The 22,830-nt window shown below is 39.6% G+C and overlaps 2 protein-coding genes across 2 annotated transcripts; one reads left to right on the forward strand and one right to left on the reverse strand.

The window, feature by feature from the left end:
• Positions 1 to 202: 202 nt before the first annotated feature.
• Positions 203 to 5,374, reverse strand: TEX38 (testis expressed 38). The gene is made up of 3 exons (XM_070939577.1): positions 5,356 to 5,374; positions 3,466 to 3,609; positions 203 to 699 (listed from the first exon to the last, which is right to left on the reverse strand). The coding sequence occupies exons 1-3, from the start codon at positions 5,372 to 5,374 to the stop codon at positions 203 to 205; spliced, it is 660 nt and encodes a 219-aa protein (XP_070795678.1).
• Positions 5,375 to 9,288: 3,914 nt separating this feature from the next.
• On the forward strand, positions 9,289 to 19,243 carry ATPAF1 (ATP synthase mitochondrial F1 complex assembly factor 1). The gene is made up of 9 exons (XM_070939578.1): positions 9,289 to 9,509; positions 10,037 to 10,145; positions 11,034 to 11,078; positions 12,213 to 12,275; positions 13,359 to 13,409; positions 13,664 to 13,711; positions 15,623 to 15,718; positions 16,978 to 17,082; positions 17,987 to 19,243. Exons 1-9 carry the CDS (start codon positions 9,289 to 9,291, stop codon positions 18,185 to 18,187), a joined length of 939 nt encoding a protein of 312 aa, XP_070795679.1. The 3' UTR covers positions 18,188 to 19,243.
• Positions 19,244 to 22,830: the final 3,587 nt, after the last annotated feature.

Below are 22,830 nucleotides of genomic sequence, written 5' to 3' on the forward strand. Positions count from 1 at the left end.
CTTCAGTTTCATGATATATGAAAGGATTCTGAACACAATTTAATTTCTAAAGAAATTAATTTCTTTCTACACTAGCTGTTGAAGGCAGATTGTCTTCCCAATATTAAAATGCTTGAATGAAAATGGAAATAGTTTGAAATTGATCTTTAATTGTGTTCTAACCGAGACCACTTAAGAATATTCCCATCCATGACATGGACTGCTAAGCAGAAATCCTGCTACCAATACTGTATGGATCGTTTTTCAAGATGGTTGGTTTTAGAGGTGAGCTGAATGGTGAACTTTCTGTTGGAATGGCAGAGCAAGGGTAAGAAGCTGAATGCGCAAGCAGCGGTGGCAAGTGAGAGAGTGCACAAACACACGCAACTTCTTGAAATATCGGTTTGTATGGAGCTGAATCGGGAAATGGAGGGGTAGAATTGTCATTGCTCTCCACAATATTCTCACTGGGCAAGTGCAAGCTTTGTGGCTCTGGGATGTGATCGGGATTGCAGATGGCTGCATTTGTTCTAGGCTGGGCTTCCTCATCAGCCCTGTGAGCCAATGCATGTTGAAAATAAGACTCTGCTTTCAATTGTTTCATCCAGACTTTTGCACGGCGCTTCTGAAGGATTTGTTTTCGCCATTGAAGGAGCAGCATACATGTGAACACCAAGATGTAGCAAAAAGCTAGGCTTCCAAAATACACGGGCAGCAAACCTGTAAATAGGTCATAAAGTAAAATTCAGAAGAGAATTTGGTTACATATGTCATTTGAATGTTACTATTACTGCAGGAAGTTGTGAAACGCTTTCAAACTGTCCAAAAAAACAAAAACAAAACACAACCCATCCCCAAAACATCAATAGAATACTGCTTTGGTTAAAGGATTCACTCACGTTTTAAGTTGGAAAGAGTTAGCATGTTAAAAGAATCAGGTTCCCCCTCTGTCTCTTCTATAAACATTTTCATCAAGGGAAGAATTTGATAGGGAGGTTGGATAGCTTGGAATTAAAAGGATTCAAGCTTTGCAATTTGGAAGAATAGTTTAAAGCTGTCTTATACAGTAGCTTTTAGATATTTTTTTAGCATGTAGTTCTATATTCCAAATCTTACAGTTCAGATACAATGGTAACATAATATTTAATAAAAAAGTTGTCTTCTAAAGAATCTAAAAACTATAATTCATTATTTTAAAATTAAATAATTTTAAAAATAATTATTCTACCAATTTGAGAACTGAAGATTTAAAATAGCAGAATTCTACCAAAATAATTAAGTCTATAGCCAGCAAAGGTTTAATACCCTAAGAAAAAAAAAAAAAGAAAGAAATTTGAAGCTGGATTAGTGCCATGGAAAAGGACTTGTTCTACATTTGGTTCAGGTGGGGGGGGAAATTGTCCCCCTCAGAACGGGCTCGCAATTTGGGTGTCCTCCCAGACTCACAGCTAAAATTAGAGCAACATCTGTCAGCTGTGGCTAGGGGGACCTTTGCACAGGTTCGCCTGGTGCACCAATTGCAATCCTACTTGGATCGGGAGGCTCTCCTCACAGTCACTCATGCCCTTGTCACCTCATGGTTAGATTATTGCAACACGCTCTACATGGGGCTACTTGAAAAGTGTTCGGAGACTACAGTTGGTCCAGAATGCAGCCGCGCGAGCTATCGGTGCACCTAGATACACCCACATTACACCAATTCTCTGCAAGCTGCACTGGCTCCCTATTGGTCTCCGGGCACAATTCAAGGTGTTGGTTATTACCTTTAAAGCCCTACATGGCTCAGGGCCAGGTTATCTTCGAGATCGCCTTCTACCACATAGAAGCTAAACAATGCCGGCTGGCGGGCCCGTGGGGGAGGGCCTTCTCTGTGGCTGCCCCAGCTCTCTGGAACCAGTTACCTCCTGAGGTCCGGACCACCTCCACCCTATTGGCCTTCCGAAAAGCGGTGAAGACCTGGTTTTTCTGGCAGGCCTGGGGCCGTTGATCTCGCTGTTGCGATCTTGTGAGATCTGGCCATGAATGGTGCGAATGGGTTTTAATGTTTTAATTTTTAAATGTTTTTATAATGGTTTTCTAAATGCATTGTAAGCCGCCCTGAGTCTCCGGAGAAAGGCGGCATATAAATTTTAATAATAATAATAATAATAATAATAATAATAATAATAATAATAATAATAATAATAATAATAAATTATTATTATTATTATTATTATTATTATTATTATTATTATTATTATTATTATTATTATTTCCTTCCTATCAGCAAGGCTATCTACAAAGATACTTGTATAGATACATTGTACATTAAGTGCTGAGGATTTTACAGGTAAAAATTGCCTGAATGTCTCAGAAATAAACCAATGTTAGAGGAATTGTACAAGTGAGTGCACACAGTGCACCCTTGGAAACAATCTGGTTGCCCTATTTTATATTAACTATACCCAATCACACATCAAGGCAGCTTTATGTGATATGCATTGTGGTTATCTGAACCAAAGGTAACCATGGATTATTGGCTGAGCTGCCTTTATATCAGGAAGTAATAGGTTCTTGCTCCAGTCAAAGATTGTTGAATTGGTGGGGAGGTTTCCCCAAGGGTTCGAATTTCCTGGCTGGGAGTGCGTCACCGGCGTAACGAAAGAACTTGAGATCGAAGCGAGCTGTGTGAAAGCGAGGTTTTTTTATTTCGTTTCAGGAAGACGGGTCTGGCAATGGTGTGGACCAGCGTTCCTGGGTGAGCTGACCCCGACATGGTAAGTGTACAATCTTTATACTATTTTCCCCTTTTGAAGATCTTTGTCTTCTATTGGCTATTGTGCATTTTTCCTTTTTGTGTGTGCATTTATTAATGGTTCTAATCCTATCTTGTGCTGTTATGCCCCTACAGGTATTTTCCTTGGGTGGGGATGAACTTTGGTATTTTAATTATGTGTCTAATGTGTCAGTTCCTGATTAAATTTTTGCCCTGAGCTAATCAGTACTTTGTTATCTCCTTGACCTTCTATCGTCTGAGCATCTAAATAGTTCTTCCTGCATGTCCTGGTTCTTTTTTTTTTTTTTTGGTATTCTGTAGCTTGTTCTTAATAGTCCTGATACTCTTGTGATTATATTTAGGAGGTTCTTTTAAAATGCATATAGAGTTTCTATTCCTTTGGAGTCAGTATCTGTATAATCATCATAATGGTTTCTGGTTTGGTTCTTCTGACACAGCACTGTCTTGGTGAAGTTCCCTTCCTACAATCTATCATTTAAAAAAAAATTAGGAATCTAGATGTTCCTCTTCCCTTCCTACACTCGCTTGGTCTGTGTCAGAGTATATTTGGTATTTGTGATCGATTTGGATCATCATAAGAGCTTCTTGGTGTTTTCTGGCATCTGGCTGGGAGAGGGTGGGTCAGCAGATCTTTAAGCAGCTGAAGCAAGGGGGAATGCAATGGCAGAGACAACACATGAGGGCTCCTAGCACACAGATAGTGACTATACCTGCTAGGAGAATTTTGAGCCAGTGGAAGTCTGGTAGCCATGAGAAGAGCCAGGAAAAGTCTAGGGATGATTGGTTATGGCCAATGTTCTGGGCCAGCTCTTTCAGGTGATGGATGTCTGTATTCACAATTTCTGAGCTTTGTTCTAGGTCAAAACAGCATAACCCTTTAAATTCTTCACAGCCATGGTTGTGTCTTAATAATAGGTAATCTATTGCTACTCGATTCTCAAGGGTGGCCTCTCTGACCTGTTTCAGTTCCCTGTTTAGGGCATCCAAGACATGGGAGGTTGAATTTAAACCTTTGGCTACGGTACATGCCAGACTATTCACATTTCTGGAGTTTCGCACCGCTAGTCCTGGCACTCCCACTAGTGATACGGCCAATGAAACGTATACTGCTTCTGTGAGCAGGGACACTTGGGAGTCACAGTCTGAGTCTAGAGAGTGAAAAGCCCTTTTGCATCATCTGTGTAGGGAGGGCATTAACATGGTTAATTTTCCTAGAGTGCAATGTCCCCCTGTGGAGTTGGCGGGTAGGTACGAATAGGCTTGTAGTCCACACAATATGAACCAGCCATGAGGTAACCTTAAATAGCTATAAGAGAAGGGAATGGGTTCTGTGTGATTGCATCTTAGTTCTGTGTTATTTAGATTGATGCAATCTCCATCCTCTCGTTTTTGGCACCCGTTAATTCTAAAGCACCAGGACGAGGTGGTAATTGTGGCTATGTGGAAGGGTGTACATGTCTAGGTCTTTTGTTGTGGAGATGTTTCCCCAGTCATAAATGGTTGAATATGATGGTGTGATGGGGAAATGTCTAAGCCTAGTGTGGTTGAGTATGGCTTGAGGTCTTACTGCTACTCCCATTAAACAGGTCTTGAGGATGTCTTTTACCGATTTACCCCCGGCTAAACAAAAATCAGTGGTGTTGAGTACCTCCTTTGCCAGATACTCCCAGATGTTTCCTTTTTCTGAGATGAGATTTGGTTCCAGGAACACTGTTATACCTGAGTTACACTTAACAATATACAATACAGATTACATATGCTTACAACCAGTAGTGGGTTTCAAAAATGTTTACTACCGGTTCTGTGGGTGTGGCTTGGTGGGCATGGCAAGGCTTGGTGGGCGTGGCAGGGGAGGGATACTGTAAAATCTCCATTCCTACCCCATTCCAGGGGAAGGATACTGTAAAATGTCCATTCCCTCCCCAATCCAGGGGAAGGTTACTGCAAAATCCCCATTTCCTCCCGATCAGCTGGGATTTGGAAGGCAGAAAATAGATGGGGGTTGGGCCAGTCAGAATTTTTACTTGGGTTCTCCGAACTACTCAAAATTTCTGCTACCGGTTCTCCAGAACAGGTCAGAACCTGCTGAAACCCACCTCTGCTTACAACAGGTTTCTTTCCTTCCATTGCGTAGATCCCTTCCCCCACCCCCCACTTTTTTTTTTTTTTTTTTGCGTGAAAGGGATAGAGCGCATAGGGGAGGGGCAATAAAAAAATTGTCAGATCTAGGCCAAAATAACCATCTCCAAAGGGAGCAGCTCCTAAGTCATCTAAAGAAAAATATCCTTTGCCCAAAGCCAGTCCAAAACCAACTTATCTTTTGACCAATGACTCTGAATTCATGTATTTTAGTAAAAAATATACCGTATGTTGTTTATTTGATTTTGGCTAAGTATGTTCTGCAGACCAAATCATCGTAATTATAGTTGTAGTTTGTAAACTGTGTTTTAATCTGTTTGAACCACTGAGCTTTAATTAAGAGACTAGAATTGAAACAGATAAGGCACAGCATTGTATGTACACTGTGTCAATTGCTTGCTGCTGGGTCATTCACCTAGCTTTCCAGTAATAAAACTCAGAGAAGACACTGGGCTACTTACCACTAGGGATAATCATCATTTACTGTAAGTTTGGATTTTATCATGGCTTTATGTGAAGAAGATGAAGCTGCTCTCTTTCCAGGAGGAGAAAACCAAATGAGTAGTTGAAATTAATTCTAATGGAAAGGAACAGAAGAGAAAGTCAGATTCCAAAGCTTATGATGAGACAATGGTCACCAGGAGACCATACTGAGGGCCCAAGAATATACATTCTACTCTCACACCCAGTTGAAATAGCACATCTGTGAATACAGTTGACCTTGATTATGTTTTAGAGTTGCCAATTCCAATTACCTGTCCAGGCATCATGAGAAAACAAAGCTGAATTTGCTCTGTAGACGCCTGGCAAATTGTATTAGAAGAAAAATGTTTTGAAAATAATAGCCCTATTTTAAGGGTTTCTAACCATCATTCAGCTGCTGAGGGCTTTCCCCTTTTTTGCTGTCTGTTATCCTGCGCTACACAGAATATTTCATTGTACATACCAGTTCATAAAATAATTACGTTTCACTGACACTGTAATTTGCTGCTTCTTCCCAAACAGGGATCTTATCTACCAAGGTCGACATACTATTATAATTGCAATAATTGAAATGTGTATTCATTTTCCTGGTAAGCAATGCAATTATCATAGAGTGAATATATTTCTGAAACTGAGTTGGTTGTTTCCGTCAGAACTTTCAGTTTCATAAAAAGCCTTTCATGTTGTTTTGGTTTTCTATAAATTTTATGGAGTAGTTGTACAGAGAGAAATGTACAGAAACACAGCCAGATTTCATCAAAGGGATAATCAAAGAATATAACTGCTGTTATGGCAAAATTTGAGAACTTCAGCATCCTGTCTACTACTGGAATCTGAGAAGGCACTTGAATATTCCTTGTAGTAAATTTTGTGTTGAGAAAGTACTCATATTTCTGATAACAAAAACCACAAAATTATTTAAATTACACAACCCTGGTAGCATAAATATTGAAACGTTTGTAATTTTGGATAATAAAAGTGTTCTCTGGAATTATCAGTTAGAAACTGGTTGCACTACAAATTGGACACTGGGTGGTGCATCTCATTCAAGTTAAAAAATTTTTGTGGAAACTTTTTGTTTTCCATCTGCAAAAAAAAAAAGTGGTTTTTTTCCTCCTCTTGCTTTACAAGTATTTAATCCAAACTTTTACTTCTTGTATTTGCCAAGGGCCTTTCCATGATTCTCTGCATAGTATGAAAGGAGTTTTACCTGACCCAAAAGTTAATATTTTTATTTTCACTCACAGAATTTAAAGTAGGGAATTTTTATAGCTGTCAGCTTAATTTTTTTTGTTAGAAACCAGAACAGAAATATAAAATCATGTTGCTTTTCCAATCTTTTATGATAAAAAAGTTGCAACTACATTAGTAATAAGAGCATCTGTCTTTGTTATTTGCACAGTACTATAGATATACAGCATTTTAATTAAAACTGTTAATTGAAATCTCTGGTTGTGCGTTACAACATGATAAACATACCATTAGTTGCTGTCCTGCTTAATTTGCTTCCTTGAGAAATTGCTCTCACAAACATATTTGCTGTGTTGCCAAATTCATATTTTCCATAGCAGTTGCTTTGATGGACAGAGTGCAGAGATTTTTGATTACTGATTGCTCTACCTCAAATACTTGTATCATCATCATCATCATCATCATCATCATCATCATCATCATCATCTTAGCCATTGTCTATCCACTGCAGGATGAAGGCCTCTTCTGCTTGTTTCCAACCAAAGAATAATAAATAGTCAATACAGCAATTATATTTTGTTACTATGTGTATGCGTGTACGCCTGTGTGGATATGTTCATGCAGGCCCATATACAAGCACTTGACAAATACAAGAAATGTAAGAGCACCTGCAGAGGGCATCTTTCAGGCCACATATCATTGCTTCACTTCCATCTGTTGGAATAACACATTGTCAAAAATAAATAATTATAACAGATTGTCTGTTTTTTGCATAGTACTACTATTCTTATGTCCCCTGTCCATCTTCTTCTCAACTGAACTCCTAGAAGATTATAAATTCCTGTCATTTGGATAGAGGAGAGGGATTGTAACTTACAAATTGTTTTTTTTTTTTTTCCTAATTCACAATCGAAATGTAAGGTCTAGAAACTCTGCTCTGCCTGAAAAAAAAAATACATTCTTCAACTATTCTTTTAAAAGGTGAAGCTCATGTGCTGCAAAATAAACTCATCATCTTCTTTTCAAAATATGCCCCTGAGCACCACGTGGCTCTCGTAACCTTTTTTAGAGATATAAAAGTGCTTTGTTCAGAAATATGCCCATTTACTCACAAAAAAGAATAAAGGTAGGCATCCTATGAGGGGGATTCAGATTGTAAATAGTTACAGTATGTCCCAATGTTTCAAAGGTACTTTTTCCCCCCAAAAGGCAACTGGATTGTGTTTTGAGGAAGATGATGTTTCACTTCTCATCCAAGAAGCTTCATCAGTTGTAACTGGCTGGTGGGGGGATAGAAGGATAGATACATGCATCACCCCCATCATCCAGTCACAACCGATGAAATTCTTGGATGAGAAGCAAACATCTTCATCTTCCTCCTCAAAAAACAGTCCTGCTGGCTTTTGTGGGGAGAAAAAGCATATTTGAGATAACTATGACCTAGATGACTGACAATCTCCATAGACATTTATGTCCTGATAGTTAGCTTCTGAATGATAAATCCTCCCCAGCAGTTTTTTTTTTTTTTTTGCAAAGGTTCACTAAATTCCAGATATGCCCTCAAACCTGTTCTCTAAATTCTAGATATGCCCTTAGCACCAAAAGGTTATAGATCCCTGACCTAAAATAATCATCTGGCCTGTTTGGGAAGTCTTATAGTCAACTACCAGAATTTCCAGTTAAAGGGGCTAATATTTCTATAGATCACCATTTGGAGAAAGGCACCACAAACAGCTCTTTCTCAAAGAAAAAAATAAAACACACACAGAGATAAGTCAGCCTGTAGCTTTTTGGATTGCATAAGAGAAGTATGGGCAATCAAGCATTTCCTTATCTTGAAAAGGAAGGCAAAGGTTTCTAGAAAGTCTTTCCTTTCCTCTATAGTATTGTTTTATTGACTTAAAAGTCCTTTCACCTATATTCCAGGAAAGTAGAGATTCTACAATATTCTCTTTATAAATTTAAGAATAGTCTTTACATATCTTTCTACAAGAAAATAGTCATCTGACTAGTGCAAAGTAGTTCTCTACTATTTTGTAATGTTTGATGGGAGCAATTCTATTCTCAAATAAAAGTAAAAACTGACAATCACCTGTGGTAGTTCTTGTTTTGCATTTTTTTTTTGTTCAGAACTCTGGAGAAATTGAACTATGTGTTAATATTCATAAGTTTGTAAGGTTAATTTTCCCCCACTTTTACACTTGGAAATCAAGCACCCAATCGTTTCAAAAATGAACAGCCCAAGAGAGGCAGTTTGGTATAGCGGTTAAGAGATACAGGCTAGAAACCGGGAGACCATGAGTTCTAGTCCTGTCTTTAAGATGCAAAGCCATCTGGGTGATTTGGCCAGCCACTCTCTCTCAGCCCTAAGAAGGAAGCAATAGCAAACCACTTCCAAAAAAACCTTTCCACGTAGAGGGGCTTAGCCAGGAATTAAAAAGGCATAATAAGTTTAACAGAGATCAACCATGTTCAACGGGGGTTTAGTCCTAAAGTCCCAAATATCGCCTGAACGGGCGTAGACCTAGTATAGCCTCATTGGAGACGCTCTCTTTAATGGGCTCGCTCTGCGGGTTGTTATTATCTAACTACATTTAAAAATGTGGCGTCCATCGCTCTCCCCCTTCTTTGCCTGGGCGGAACCTTTGCGCTGGGTGACGCAAACGGGCGGAGGGCGTTCCGCGTTGCTCGCGGCCACGGCAGAGGGGGGCAGGGGCGGCATGGCAGCGGGGCATCTGCAGCAATTCTGGGGGGCGGCGGGGCTCAACCTGTCCCGCGGAGTGCTGATGAGTCGCTTCGCTTCTCTTCGGCCTCTGGGCCTTTTGGTCCCCCCGCGGCCTAGGCCGCTAGTCATGGGGATCCGCGGGCTGGCAGACGAGACCGGTTTGGGGGAGAACCCTTTCTTCGAGAAATACCGAACGAAGATCCAAGAGCTTCGCAGGTATAAGGCAGCGGGTCGCCCTTCTCGTGTGCTTAAATTCCCCTTTTTTTTTTGGGTGGGGTGGGGGAAAGAAGTGGGGACTCTGAGAGTAACCTTGAAGTGGCAGCCCTAGGAACGTCCTTAGCTAGGCTTTCTTTGCCCGCCTTTCCCTGCACGCCTCCCAAAGGATTTCGAGGCATTTACACGCATTCGAGTAAACAAGTCCAGGGTCGAGTTATATATCTATCCCGCACTCGGGTTTGCAGAGGTTTACAGTTAAGGCTTCAGTTCAAGCCTTACTCGTGTGCATGCGAGCTCTACTGGTTTGGGTGCTGCTATAAACACACAGTAGATTTGCTTCCACGAGTCTTCTCCTGTTGAAGCTGGTCGCTGACAGATGTTTAGAGTAAATATGTCCAGTTTGCTGTCATCCTGTCCTGCTTTTAATAAGTTACCAAAGACCAAGTATGATAAGGAGGTCACGCACTCTTGGGGCGAAAATATGATTCTGTGTGCAGTAGTTATAAACTGTTCTAACTTTGATTCAGATCCAATCCAGATCTTTTTGAATCTCGCGTGGAGCAAAAGAATGATTTGAAAAAGCAGCCAGTGGGATTCTCAAAACAGGCAGAGTTTGTCAGATGCATGGAGGAAAAGGCAAGGCTGATATCAAATATTTCATGTTTAGTGTCTAATCCAATAAATATTTTATTAACTATCAGAAGAAATCAGGATTAGGAAACATTTTTTTTTGCTATATGGGAAAAAAAAATCCTGACTGTTGTTTCCACTGGTGTGTGCCTTCGTATTTATGGTTATGTATGTATTTCAACGTTACAGAGATAGAGTAAACTTTTTTCTGTTTGTATTAAATATTCCTTTATATTGAATAGAGGCCTTTATAGTCACAGCTGGATCCTTTATCCCATTTTTTTTTTTTTTTTTGTTAAAATGAGGCTTCAAAAAGGAGGCCTTCTTTTGCAAAGAGGACCAGTAATTAAACTGAAATTTGTTTGGACATTAAAAAATTACAAAAATATTAAGATCTACTCCTTTAACTTTTGGGATGCACGTTTGATATGTACATATAAACATACATAAATGGAGACACCTTTTATGTTTTCAGATTTACTGTAGTATATACAGGAAGGATGCATTGAGTTTGAGAAAATACATTAATATCAGCAGCATAACCTCTCTCTCTCCCTCATGCTTTCTGATTGAATGGAATACAGGTTATTTCAAGATTTCGGACAGCTTTATATTAAAGTGTAGAAGTATCTTCCAGAAATGACTGTCAACTAATAGGCTTCATCTCAAAATTACCATAACTCATGTCTTCTACTGATACAAAACTAACTTCTAATTTAAAAACAATTGTATTTTACCCAGTCCCTTGGCTTTGCACTTCAACCAGTTATGTGTTATATGTGCCTCCTTGAATTATTCTGAGGTCTAAGACTAACTTAATTTAGCTTAACACTAGGGAGATTATAACAACTTTCATGGTATTGATTCTAAATTAGTCTTAATATTTAATTTTAGACTGCAAAAGCAGGACAAACAAAACCAGGATTCACAAAAAATAAGGTAAAATTATATTTTCATTAAACCTATTTTCTACTCTTATTTACAGTACCTATTTTGCTAATGGTGTATTAGATTAGGGAGCTAGATCTATCTGAGGGATTTTTCATAAGATGTGTTATAGAAAATTCTGTCATTGGCATAATTTAGCTGCTTTTGACAAGCTATCATGGATATGCTTTCTTTCATCCTGTGAACAGGCCACTGGATTTGATGTTTATTTTATATAGTTTTTGCTATTGAACCAGCATAGTAGAGTGACTAAGGTCTTGGATTTTTCATATTGGGAAATTAGAAATGTGATAATATTCTGGATGTTACCAATAAAGAATATTTGTAGCTCAGGGTTTGAATGAGGAGTCTTTGGTGCTCTCTGAACTTGTTCTTTTTTCCAGACATTTCATTACTCAAACTAGGTAACATCACCAGCACTGATGATGTTACTTAGTTTAGGTAATGAAACGTTTTGCAAGAAAACAAGCAAACTCAGAGAGCGCCAAGGACCCCCTCATTCCGGATGTTGCAAAAGGCAATATTTTCTACTAATCAAAGGATGCAAGGATATATATTACTGTGGCAGAGATTTTGTAATATTTTAGAATTTTGTACATATTATGTTATAGTAATATATTTATTAGTAACCTCAGAGCTATTGGTAACTATAAGATATAGAGATTTTTTTCTCTATTTTAGTCTTGGCACTGATTTATTCCTATTTTTTCTTTTGCTTTGTTTTTTTTTAAAGTTAAGTTTAAAGATTGTTTTACTAATTATTTATTATAAGAATGTAAAATAAAATTTTACAAATAAGTTGGATCTAGATTGGTATGGCCTAGTGTTAGGTTCCTTCCCATTCATCGAATAAATGGTTGATTTTGAGCTAGATGTTTTCTTTCAACCTGCCTTTCCTCCAGATTGTTGTTGTGGAATAAATTTATGAGACACCCAAATGCATACCACATTGAACTATCAGATGAAAGATAGGATATAAATTATTTAAATTAGATAACTATTATTAGAAGTAAATAAACATCTTCCCAGTTACATTGTAGGTGGGTTAGCCTACAAGGAGCAATGTTTTATTTAATTTCTTCTTACATTGATGACTTAGCATGCAAACTTTATAATTTGTTTCAGACACTTGATTCTATACTTAATGTTGAGATGATGAAACAGAAGAAGCCTGAAGAAATAAAGCAGGTGACAAAAATGGGAATGCTTAAAAGTACATTTTGTGTAACTTTTAACTTTTTTAAGTTAATGGAACTTCTTGTTGTCTGTTAACTTTTGAAAAGCAAAAACTTAACATTAAAATCCTATGTTCAGTGCTGTTGCTCATATTTATTTATTTATTTATTTATTTATTGAATTTATATTGCCGCCTATTTGCACATGGAGATTCAAGGCGGCTTACAGAATATAAAATCTCATTTAAAACAATACAACTAATAAAAAAGAATCAAATAAATTAATCTAATATAATAAAATCACCCACCCCGGCGACAGCAGATCACACGAGCCATTTAATTCTTCGCGCGAAAGAAGAGAGCAGCTGGCCGATGTGCATGTGCGCAACGGAACCTGTAAGAGCAGCTGGCCGATGCGCACATGCACACCGGCCAGCTGCTCTCTTCCGGGTTCTGGCAGTCCGACACATGTGCTCCAGTTTTGGCACTTGGTGCCAAAAAGATTAGCCATCATTGCCCTAGGGCAGGGGTGGGCAAATGTGGCTCTTTTACAATCTGTGGACTTCCAACTCCCAGAATTCCTGAGCCAGGTGGGCAGAAATCAATTCCCATATATTTTTTCCTTGAAATCCTCTTTAAAGAACATTGGCTTCCTGTGCATGGTGAAATAAGATGATGATGAACTTTTTAAATGTGCGCCCACACCACAGAGGTTTTTATCCAAGCTAGTTCCTTAGAGTTCATCTTTACATCTTTCTAGGACTGAGTAAAAATCTTTTTAGAATGAAAATCCCACTGAAATCAACTTGTAGTTATCCTATAGAGCTCTTCAGCTTTGTTATGTGTTTCATTTAGTAAGTTTTGGTTATTTTTATTATTAGTTTTAACTGTCTGAACCTTAAACAGAGACATGGGTAAAAAAAACCTGGATAACTTTCCAGTTTGGCTGTTAGCACCAGTAAAAACCAGCATCAAATATTTCAATTGAGTGATCATTTTAGTAATATTGTGTGACTACAGTTATTGCACTGAATTGAGAAGCTTTTGATTTCCATTCATTGTCTTTGAAATAATTGGCACTATCTCTTTTGTCCAGATATGGAAGCAATACTTTTCTGGAGAAGACACAGTTTATGCTGTTATTCCTGTAAGTACAACAGTAATTTTCCCCACCCCAACATCTCCTGTTTAACTTAGTGGAGCCTTCAGAAATTAAATTAAATATTATACAGTAATAATAAATAAATACACAATTTGTAGTTAATATTCAGGAGTTTGATCACTTGCTATTATTAGAAACCACCTCAAGTGGTGGGATGTAAGAAAATAAATCATGTTCTTTGTCATTTCTTTTTCAATGATGAGAACTACATAAGCCTATTTTCCCATTTCTTTCCAAAGGGAAAAACTTTTGATGTCATGTGGAAACGAATTCAAAATTGTCCCTCTGTAAGTATAATGTGTGTGTTTGGGAAGGTTCTTTGTGGCCAGAGTCTGTTCTTTCACTATTCTCAATATAAAATGTTGTTACTGATAGTTTGATGTTCCAATTGTGATGGAATTTAGATAAGCTGCTCTTAATAGATTATAGTCCTGATAATCTACAGCTGTTATATTCCTTTGTCAATTCTTATCATTCTTATAATTCTCTAAGGAGAAATTTCCTGATAGTGAGAACAATCAGTGGAATGGCTTGCCTCCAGAAGTTGTGGGTGTTCCATCACTGTTGGTTTTTAAGAAGAAATTGGAGAGCCATTTGTCAGGAATGGTATAGGGCCATGATGGCGAACCTATGGCACGCGTGCCACAGGTGCCACATGGAGCGTTGCCCTAGCTCAGTTCCAGCATGCATGCGTGTGCCGGCTAGCTGATTTTTGGGCCTTCCGGGCCCACTGGAAGTCAGGAAATGGGCCGTTTCTGGCCTCCGGAGGGCCTCCAGGGGGGTGGGCAAGGCTGTTTTCGCCCTCCCCAGGCTCCTAGAAAGCCTCTGGAGCCTGGGGAGGGTGAAAAACGGACCTATCTGGCCCACAGTGCCATCGCATACCAAAAGCGGGGGGAGTGCGGTGAGGTCGTGTGCGCATGCGCGGGGCATATGACTTATGGGTGTGGGCACACGCGCATGCGACCCCCCCACGCTCCCCCCACTTTTGACACTTGATGGCAAAAAGGTTAGCCATCACTGGTATGTATGTATGTATGTATGTATGTATGTATGTATGTATGTATGTATGTATTTATTTATTTATTTATTTATTTATTTATTTATTTATTTATTTATTTATTTATTTATTTATTTATTAAATTTGTATACCGCCCTAACTCCCAAAGGACTCAGGGCGGTGAACAGCCAAATAAAATACATATAAATGTTAAAAAACCATTAAAATACTATTAAATAATTGGCCCGAAAAACAAATTTAAAACACCCCAAATTCAAGACAAATTTAAAATTTAAAAATTTTAAAACAGTTTAAAAGGGAGGTTTAGGCCAGGCCGGCCTGCTGGAAAAGAAATTTTTGATGGCACGGCGGAATGCGCGCAGGTCCGGGATCCTCCGTATCTCCGGGGGTAGCTCGTTCCAGATGGCAGGTGCCCCCACAGAGAAGGCTCTCCCCCTGGGGGCCGCCAGTCGACATTGTTTGGCCGACGGCACCCTGAGGAGCCCCTCTCTATGGGTCGGTGGGAGGCTACTGGTGGCAGAAGGCGGTCTCGTAGATACCCCGGTCCTAAGCCATGGAGCGCTTTAAAGGTGGTAACCAAAACCTTGAAGCGCACCCGGAAGACCACTGGGAGCCAGTGCAGCTCGCGCAGGAGGGGAGTCACATGGGAGTGCCCCGTCGCTCCCATAACCACCCGCGCGGCCGCATTCTGGACCAGCTGGAGCCTCTGGGTGCTCCTCAAGCGGAGCCCCATGTAGAGAGCATTGCAGTAGTCCAGGTGGGAAGTGACCGTATTTAACGAGTCCCGATCCAGAAAGGGACGCAACTGGCGAATCAGGTGAACCTGATAAAACGCCCTCCCGGCTTGAGGAGATATAGGGTGCTTGAGGAGAGGACTGGACTAGAAGCCCTCCAACTTCCCTTCCAATTCTGTTATTCTGTTTATAAAAGTACTTTAGTCCTAAAAGTGTGTTTTAGTATGTTTACTAAATTGTTGCAAAGAACATTCTGGGGGAACATCAGAGGCAGATAAAAAGTTTCTCAGGCTCAGCAGGAAATGAGGAAATGAACATTTAAGAAGTGTCATTTTCCAGAACTAGTCTAAAATGAGTGCTCATTTGTCTTCCTGAGTCTTGTGTTTTACTCAATTTGACTAGGATTTCAATAGACCAATTTTAATTCCCATCCATCTTCAATACAGTTTCTTTATGCACTGCCAAGGAAGGAAGGGTATGAATTTTTTGTTGGACAGTGGTCAGGAACAGAACTTCACTTCACTTCTCTGATAAACATTCAGGTAGGTGGAGGCTTTTTTCTAAAAAATTATTTCCAGGGGCATTCTGGGGAATTCAGAAAGGAGGAAGAAGTCCCTCCCCCCAAAAATTTCTATGTATGTCACTGCCTTTTAAAACTCCTTAAAACAAGAATTCTTTCATGTGGGCACTGATAGAGATTTCTGGATCTTTAAGGGAAATTTAATTGTTTTTGAGCTCTCTGCTACATATCTCTTGTGCAGGATTCTTAAATTGCAGAAGATGAATTTTATTCAAGACTTGGGTCATTTATTTGGCCTTACTGTGAGATCCATAAAACAGACAATTCTCCAGTGCTTGATTCAAAAAGACACGGTGCTCCAAATCAATTAAGCCTTGATAGTAAACTTATTTAGTGGAAACTGGTGTGTTAATCACCCCAGACACAGAAGTCAAAATTGGTTGATTAGGTGATGAATCACCACTGGTGATTATGTCTGGACAATTAATAAGCTGGGATAGGAGCAGACTTTTTGCAAGACACATCATAGTAGCAAATAAATTAAATCTTCACTTTACTAAACTATGATTCGAAGCTGGTTAATAATTTTTGCTTGTTTTGAGAGGTAACATGGAAACTGCATAGCCTAGAAGCTTGATTGCTCTTGCCTCAAAACAAAAGCAAAATGGCTCCTTGAGTTGTCAACAGTTCCTTCATAACTCAGCTTGTTAAGGTAACATGTTTGTCTGGACTCTTCCAGTGTGCAGGTAGCTCAGAACTTGAGTTGAATAATGAGTATTTTTCATAACACTCATACAGTCCTGTGATAATATGTGCCCAGGTGTCAATATGAAAAACGAAGGTTTACCAGAGCAACCCTGTTCTCTAGATCAGTCTTTCTCAACCGATTGCTTAGACTAGTCAATGAACATGCTATATGGGAAGTAAGAGAGTTGTAATTGAACTTTGTGCTTGGAATGACATCTTAATCTAGCCAAAAATCAAAATGTACATAGTTTTCCTAAAAAACATCTCTCTTTTTCTGTTGACTTCCTAGTATTAGAGTATTGGAAGGTTTTAGACACACTTATACAAACATTTCTCTGCATATACCATACATGAAACATCAAAGAAAGAAAGAATTCTGAATAGAAAGTGCTCAATAGTGCAGTATTTTCTTTTTACATCTTGTAGATGCCTGTGAATCTTTTTCCTGATTGAAGTCTTAAAATGATTTTGTAATTAAAGTGCTTGTTGAATACCCCTATCTTTATATAATAGTGAACATTGTATTTCCTGCAGACTCAAGCCAGTTTTCTCAGCCAGTTGATTTTGTATCATTATCCTGAGCTTCAAAAGGAAAAAGGAATTGTACTAATGACTGCAGAAATGGATTCTAAATTCTTGGTAAGTGAAACTTAGCAATGATCAGGTTTTCATGACAGAAGGACAATTCCTTGGTTTATTAAAATAAATAGCACCCCAACGAATAGCAAAAAGGTGGAATTCTTGTATCATTTTGTCAGTCTTGCTTACTGAAAGCACAGAATGGATGAGCATTTCTAATATGCTAGGCAAATATTTTTATACATATTCCACCCTCATATTGATACCAATAGAAGAGACTTCCAGATGGCCAGCTAACAGTTTATAAAACAAATATGTAAACTTGTGGATGTTCAGTAATAGCTTGCACACTTTAGTAACGTGGACTACAATAGGACTGGCCCACTTTTTTTTTTTTTTGCATTCCAGTTGGCTGGCTCTCTCTCTCTCTCTCTCTCTCTCTCTCTCTCTCTCTCTCTCTCTCTCTCTCTCTCTCCCTCCCTCCCTCCCTCCCTCCCTCCCTCCCTCCCCCTCCCTCCCTCCCTCCCTCCCTCCCTCCCTCCCTCTCTCTCTCTCTCTCTCTCTCTCTTTGTCTGACTAGTATTGTGATAGTTGAAGCTGTACCAACTGTTGCTGTTACACATTTGTGTTCCGCTTCAAAGACTTAAGACAATTGGACAATATTCAGGACTGGCTTAGAAATGCCTCAGAATTCATAAAAGAGCCACTGACCTCATCACCATAATGTTCTTTTCCCTTTCATAATCAGTTCTTAATGATTTGAAACGCCTCCAAATACTAAAATACTGTGCCACTTTTATAGCAGCTTTGTAATGTCTGTTATTATATATTGTCCTGGCGTTAAAAGCACAGTAATAAAATGAAATTAAATTTTTGGTACGAGGTGTAAAGCTTAATGCTCCTTGCTTTTCCTTTGATGAAGCCCCATAATTCTTCTAACAGCATACATTGTTTATTTTCACAGACTGTACAGGAAGCCCAGTGCCTAGCCAGCCAGGTTCAGCTTTTCTATGCCACAGACCGTCAAGAGACCTATTGGTTGGTGGAATCATTTAACCATAAGCCAAATGAATTTAAATATATGTCTGTAATAAGTGAGCTTGAACAGAACAGAATTGGGCAAGAACTGAGGCCTCAGGAAGATGTGCCCTCATCAACCGCTTGAGAGGTGTAGCGGCTTTAACTAAAGATCACTGGCGTGGCAAGAGATATCATCATCGGAAAGAGTTGCTGTTTTTTTCCAGAAAGTGTCATTAAAAACAATGCCCTTGGGACTCAGTTGGGAAAAGAATCAGTTATAAACTCAATACTGTGACAATGTAGAGGCCCTTGTCCATTTTATATCTGAATGCTAGAAGAATGGATAAGTATTTATGATCACTATATGAACTATTTGAAATTTCCTCTTCCCAGTTGCACACGGCTTGTTGGGTTTTAGCATTTTTGAAGTTTCCATATGTCTTGTTCAGCAAAAAATGAAACTGAAAAAAAAAAAGAACCAATAGGGGCTTTTCTCAATGGGTTATGAAAATTTCCTGGACTGGAGTGAGATCCATTTGAAATGAAAGACTGTTGAGTATTTACAGAATCTCTCTAATTCTAAGTAGCGGGATAATATTGGGATAATGAAGTTGTGGGAGAAAAAAATAGAAGCCTTTAATTGCAAAAAATGGAAATTCTTTATTTTTTTCATCTTAGAAATAACCCAACATATGCCTAAACTGGATCTAATGTCATCTTTGTTCTTCATTCATGAAATAGAATATGCTTTCTATTGCCTTACTTTCTTTGACTTTTCCTGCTTTTGTAATGAATCACTTCAGTGATAATGGGAACAGGAAAAAAAGGCACATATCAGAATAGGAGCCAGATGGGCTCCTTTTCTTGGGCTTGCTTCAAAATTAAATATTGGTAAAGGAACACTGCCAAATAGTTAAATAAGATAAGGAAAAGCATTTGGAGGTTCTGAGAATATTTCCTAAAGATTTCCCTCTCTGTTTTAATTATGCACTCCAGCTTACACTCACCTATTAAACAGTACATGCTGTCAAGAAAATCACAAATTGATTTCTCAGGCAAATTGTTCAGAACATATTATGTGATTCGCATTCTCTGAAAACCAAAGCATTGTAAAGACATAAATGAAAATTAACATGTGTATTGATTAATTTATGAAATCTATATTTTTGCTTTGGAATTAAAACAGTATTCTGCAGAAAAATGATGTATTTTTTTCTTTGCGTTCAGTTGGTGAGCCTTCAAGTCATAACAGGCACAATGTAGAGACATCCCCTTCTAAGAGGTGAGGAGAAAATGCTTTTTCTCACTGGCAGATCAAAACAAATATTTAGCTATTACCTTTTAATTTAAACTGGGGAACCTTTCATATATTGAAAAAAATTAAACTAAATGATGTTATAGTTCTAGAGACAAGTGTTGGATTCAAAGGGGTCTTAGATTTAATGCCTGAGTGCATGATTTCATTGTGCCTGCTGTGGAACAGAAAGGTAAAAATGTCCTCTTCTGAAGCCTCACAGACTAACCCATGCTTGGTTCCAGGGAGAATACTCGGGATTTTGGAGTGCCAGAAGTGTCATGGAAAAGGGAAATTAACAAAAATATCCCCGAAGGTCCTAAGGCATCTTGTTTTTAAATCTCCATCAGTACAGTATACACTTTCAGTATTTAGATTACAAGACTTGAAATATCTAATAATAATAATAATAATAATAATAATAATAATAATAATAATAATAATAATAATAATAATAATAATAATTTTATTTCTATACCGCCCTTCTCCCGAAGGACTCAGGGCGGTGTACAGCCTATTTAAAAACAGAACAGACATCAATTTAAAATAATTTAAAAATATTAAATAAATTTGGCTTAATTTAAAAACCCCAAAAATTTAAAACATCCAATTTAAAATTATGTTGCTAACCCATCCTGGCGGAACAATAGGGTCTTGAGTGCGCAGTGAAATACCCGGAGGTCAGAAATCTTACGAATTTCCGGGGGCAGTTCATTCCACAGGGCTGGGGCTCCCACAGAGAAGGCCCTCCCCCTGGGTGTCGCCAGCCGACATGACTTGGCCGATGGCACCCTGAGGAGACCCTCTCTGTGGGAGCGGACTGGCCGGTGGGAGGCTATTGGTGGCAGAAGACGGTCTCGAAGGTACCCGGGTCCTGTGCCATGGAGCGCTTTAAAGGTGGTGACCAACACCTTGAATCGCACCCAGAAGACCACTGGGAGCCAGTGCAGCTCGCGCAGGAGGGGTGTCACGGCACAACGGGTTGCACCCATAACCACCCGCGCGGCCGCATTCTGGACCAGTTGGAGCCTCCGAGTGCTCTTCAAGGGGAGCCCCATGTAGAGAGCATTACAGTAGTCCAACCGGGAGGTAACAAGGGCATGAGTGACTGTGCGCAGGGCATCCCGGTCCAGAAAAGGCTGCAACTGGCGAATCAGGCAGACCTGATAAAAGGCCCCCCTGGCCACGGCCGTCATATGCTCTTCTAAAGACAGCCGTGCGTCTTTAGAAGATTGCGAACCCTCTCTGGGGGGGGCAAAGATTCACCCCCAATAGTCAGTGATGGCACCTGCTGACTATATCGGGACGCCGGAAGCCACAACCACTCGGTCTTGGAAGGGTTGAGTCTGAGCCTGTTCCTCCCCATCCAGACCCGCACGGCCTCCAGGCAGCGAGACATCACATCAAGGGCATCGTTGGGGTGGTCTGGGGTGCAGATGTACAGCTGAGTGTCGTCAGCGTACAGATGACACTTCACCCCAAAACCACGAATGATCTCACCCAGCGGCTTCACATAAATGTTGAACAGGAGGGGCGAGACCGACCCTTGCGGCACTCCCCATGCAAGATGCCTCGAGGTCGACCTCTGTCCCCCTGCCAACACAAACTGCGAGCGGTCGGAGAGGAAGGAGGAGAACCACCGCAGAACGGTGCCCCCTATTCCTAACCCCTTATCCGCTGCAGCATGATACCATGGTCGATGGTATCAAAAGCCGCTGAGAGATCTAATAGGATTAGGACAGAGGAGCAACCCCTGTCCCGAGCCCTCCAGAGATCATCTACCAACGCGACCAATGCCGTTTCTGTGCTGTACCCCTGCCTGAAGCCCGACTGGCACGGGTCCAGATAGATAGCTTCATCCAGGTGTCGGGGAAGCTGTCGTGCCACCACACTCTCAACAACCTTCGCCACAAAACGAAGGTTGGAGACCGGACGGTAGTTGGCTAATTCAGCCGGGTCCAGGGAAGGCTTCTTGAGGAGGGGCCTCACTACCGCCTCTTTCAAGGCAGCAGGAAAGGCACCCTCGCTCAGAGAAGCAGTTATAATCCCCTGGAGCCAGCCTCGTGTAACCTCCCGGGAGGCCAGTACCAACCAGGAGGGACACGGGTCCAATAAACACGTGGCGGCACTAATCTTACCCAGAACCCTGTCCACATCCTCGGGAGCCACAGGATCAAACTCCTCCCAGATAACATTCTCAAGACCTGCCCTCGCCCTTACATGCAGTCAGACATAGAAGTCAAATCTCATGGTCCTATGGATTCTGTATAATGTCTATATAAAACATCAGACCGTTCTCATTTAGGATTATAGACATATGAAACAGAATGTGTTTCTATTTCTTTCCTGATTTTAATGTTATTGGAGGAAGCAGATCAGGGACTTGTGAAGACTAGTAATGAAACTTATGTTTTAGATATACACTTTCCCTTTGGGTTGATTTACTTATCATAGCAGTGAACTGAAGTGCTTCAGAGACAGGCATCAATGTTGATGGTAGATTGAGTCAATAGCTATTTACAAACAGTTGTGTTCCATAAATTTCCTGACAGAACCATCAGTGGAACAGCATGCTTTTAGAAATTGTGGGTGCTCACATCACTGGAGGTTTCTAAGAAGAGATTGGACATCCATTTGTCCAGAATGGTACAGGATCTTCTGCTAGTGCAGGTGTTGAATTAGAAGACTTCCAAGTCCCTTCAAACTCTGTTCTTCTGTTAAATGTTTTGTAATAAATATAATAATTAAATATTAATAAATCTTAATTTTAAAGCAGTCTTTATATAATTCGTAGAAACTCATCAGTGATAGCACCGCTTTGATTTCCATCTTTTAAATATCACCATATTTAGGATATTAAAAGTTCTTTGAATGTGCTGATTAGGATTCAGTCAACTTTAGACTCAATCCTACACCGTGGGCATATAGCTCAACTAAAAATATTGGATTGCGTTCATGACTGATTTGAAAAAGTTTGTGCTCTTTGCCACTATTATAATAGTTTTTCAGCATTTCTACTCCTAAATCGTTTTCTGAGTTACGGTCTCCCAAAAGGGCCTAGCAATTATATTGATATCTTCTATGAATATTTTCTGTCTCTTATTACCTTCGAAGGTGTGAGTGATGATTAAGGAAAACATCTGTATGGTTTTAGAATTTTCAAGAAGTTCATCCCAGTCTGACACCTCTTCTGTGCCAGTTGTAAATTCCTATATAAACCTTATGGTACTCACTTTGTCTTAGTAGTTTGTGCTCTTAATTTAAAGTATAAATACAAACTCTACAAAATATAAATTGCTTTGAGAAATCTGTTCCAGTGAAGAAGCAAAGTACTAAAATGAGAAATAAAAATATCTTTTCTTGTTAATTAGTTATTCTAGTCACAAAATCTTCAAAAAGCAAGTAGCTAAGATTGGATGGCTGGCTCTCCATTTAAAATTATTTAAAGCACTATATGACTAAATAGTTTAGTACGATATTTATCCTGATCCATT

Source organism: Pituophis catenifer, unplaced genomic scaffold (assembly GCF_029215685.1).
Source record: "Pituophis catenifer annectens isolate HBS135680 unplaced genomic scaffold, rPitCat1.0.hap2 SCAF_3, whole genome shotgun sequence".
Classification (NCBI taxonomy): Eukaryota; Metazoa; Chordata; class Lepidosauria; order Squamata; family Colubridae; genus Pituophis; species Pituophis catenifer.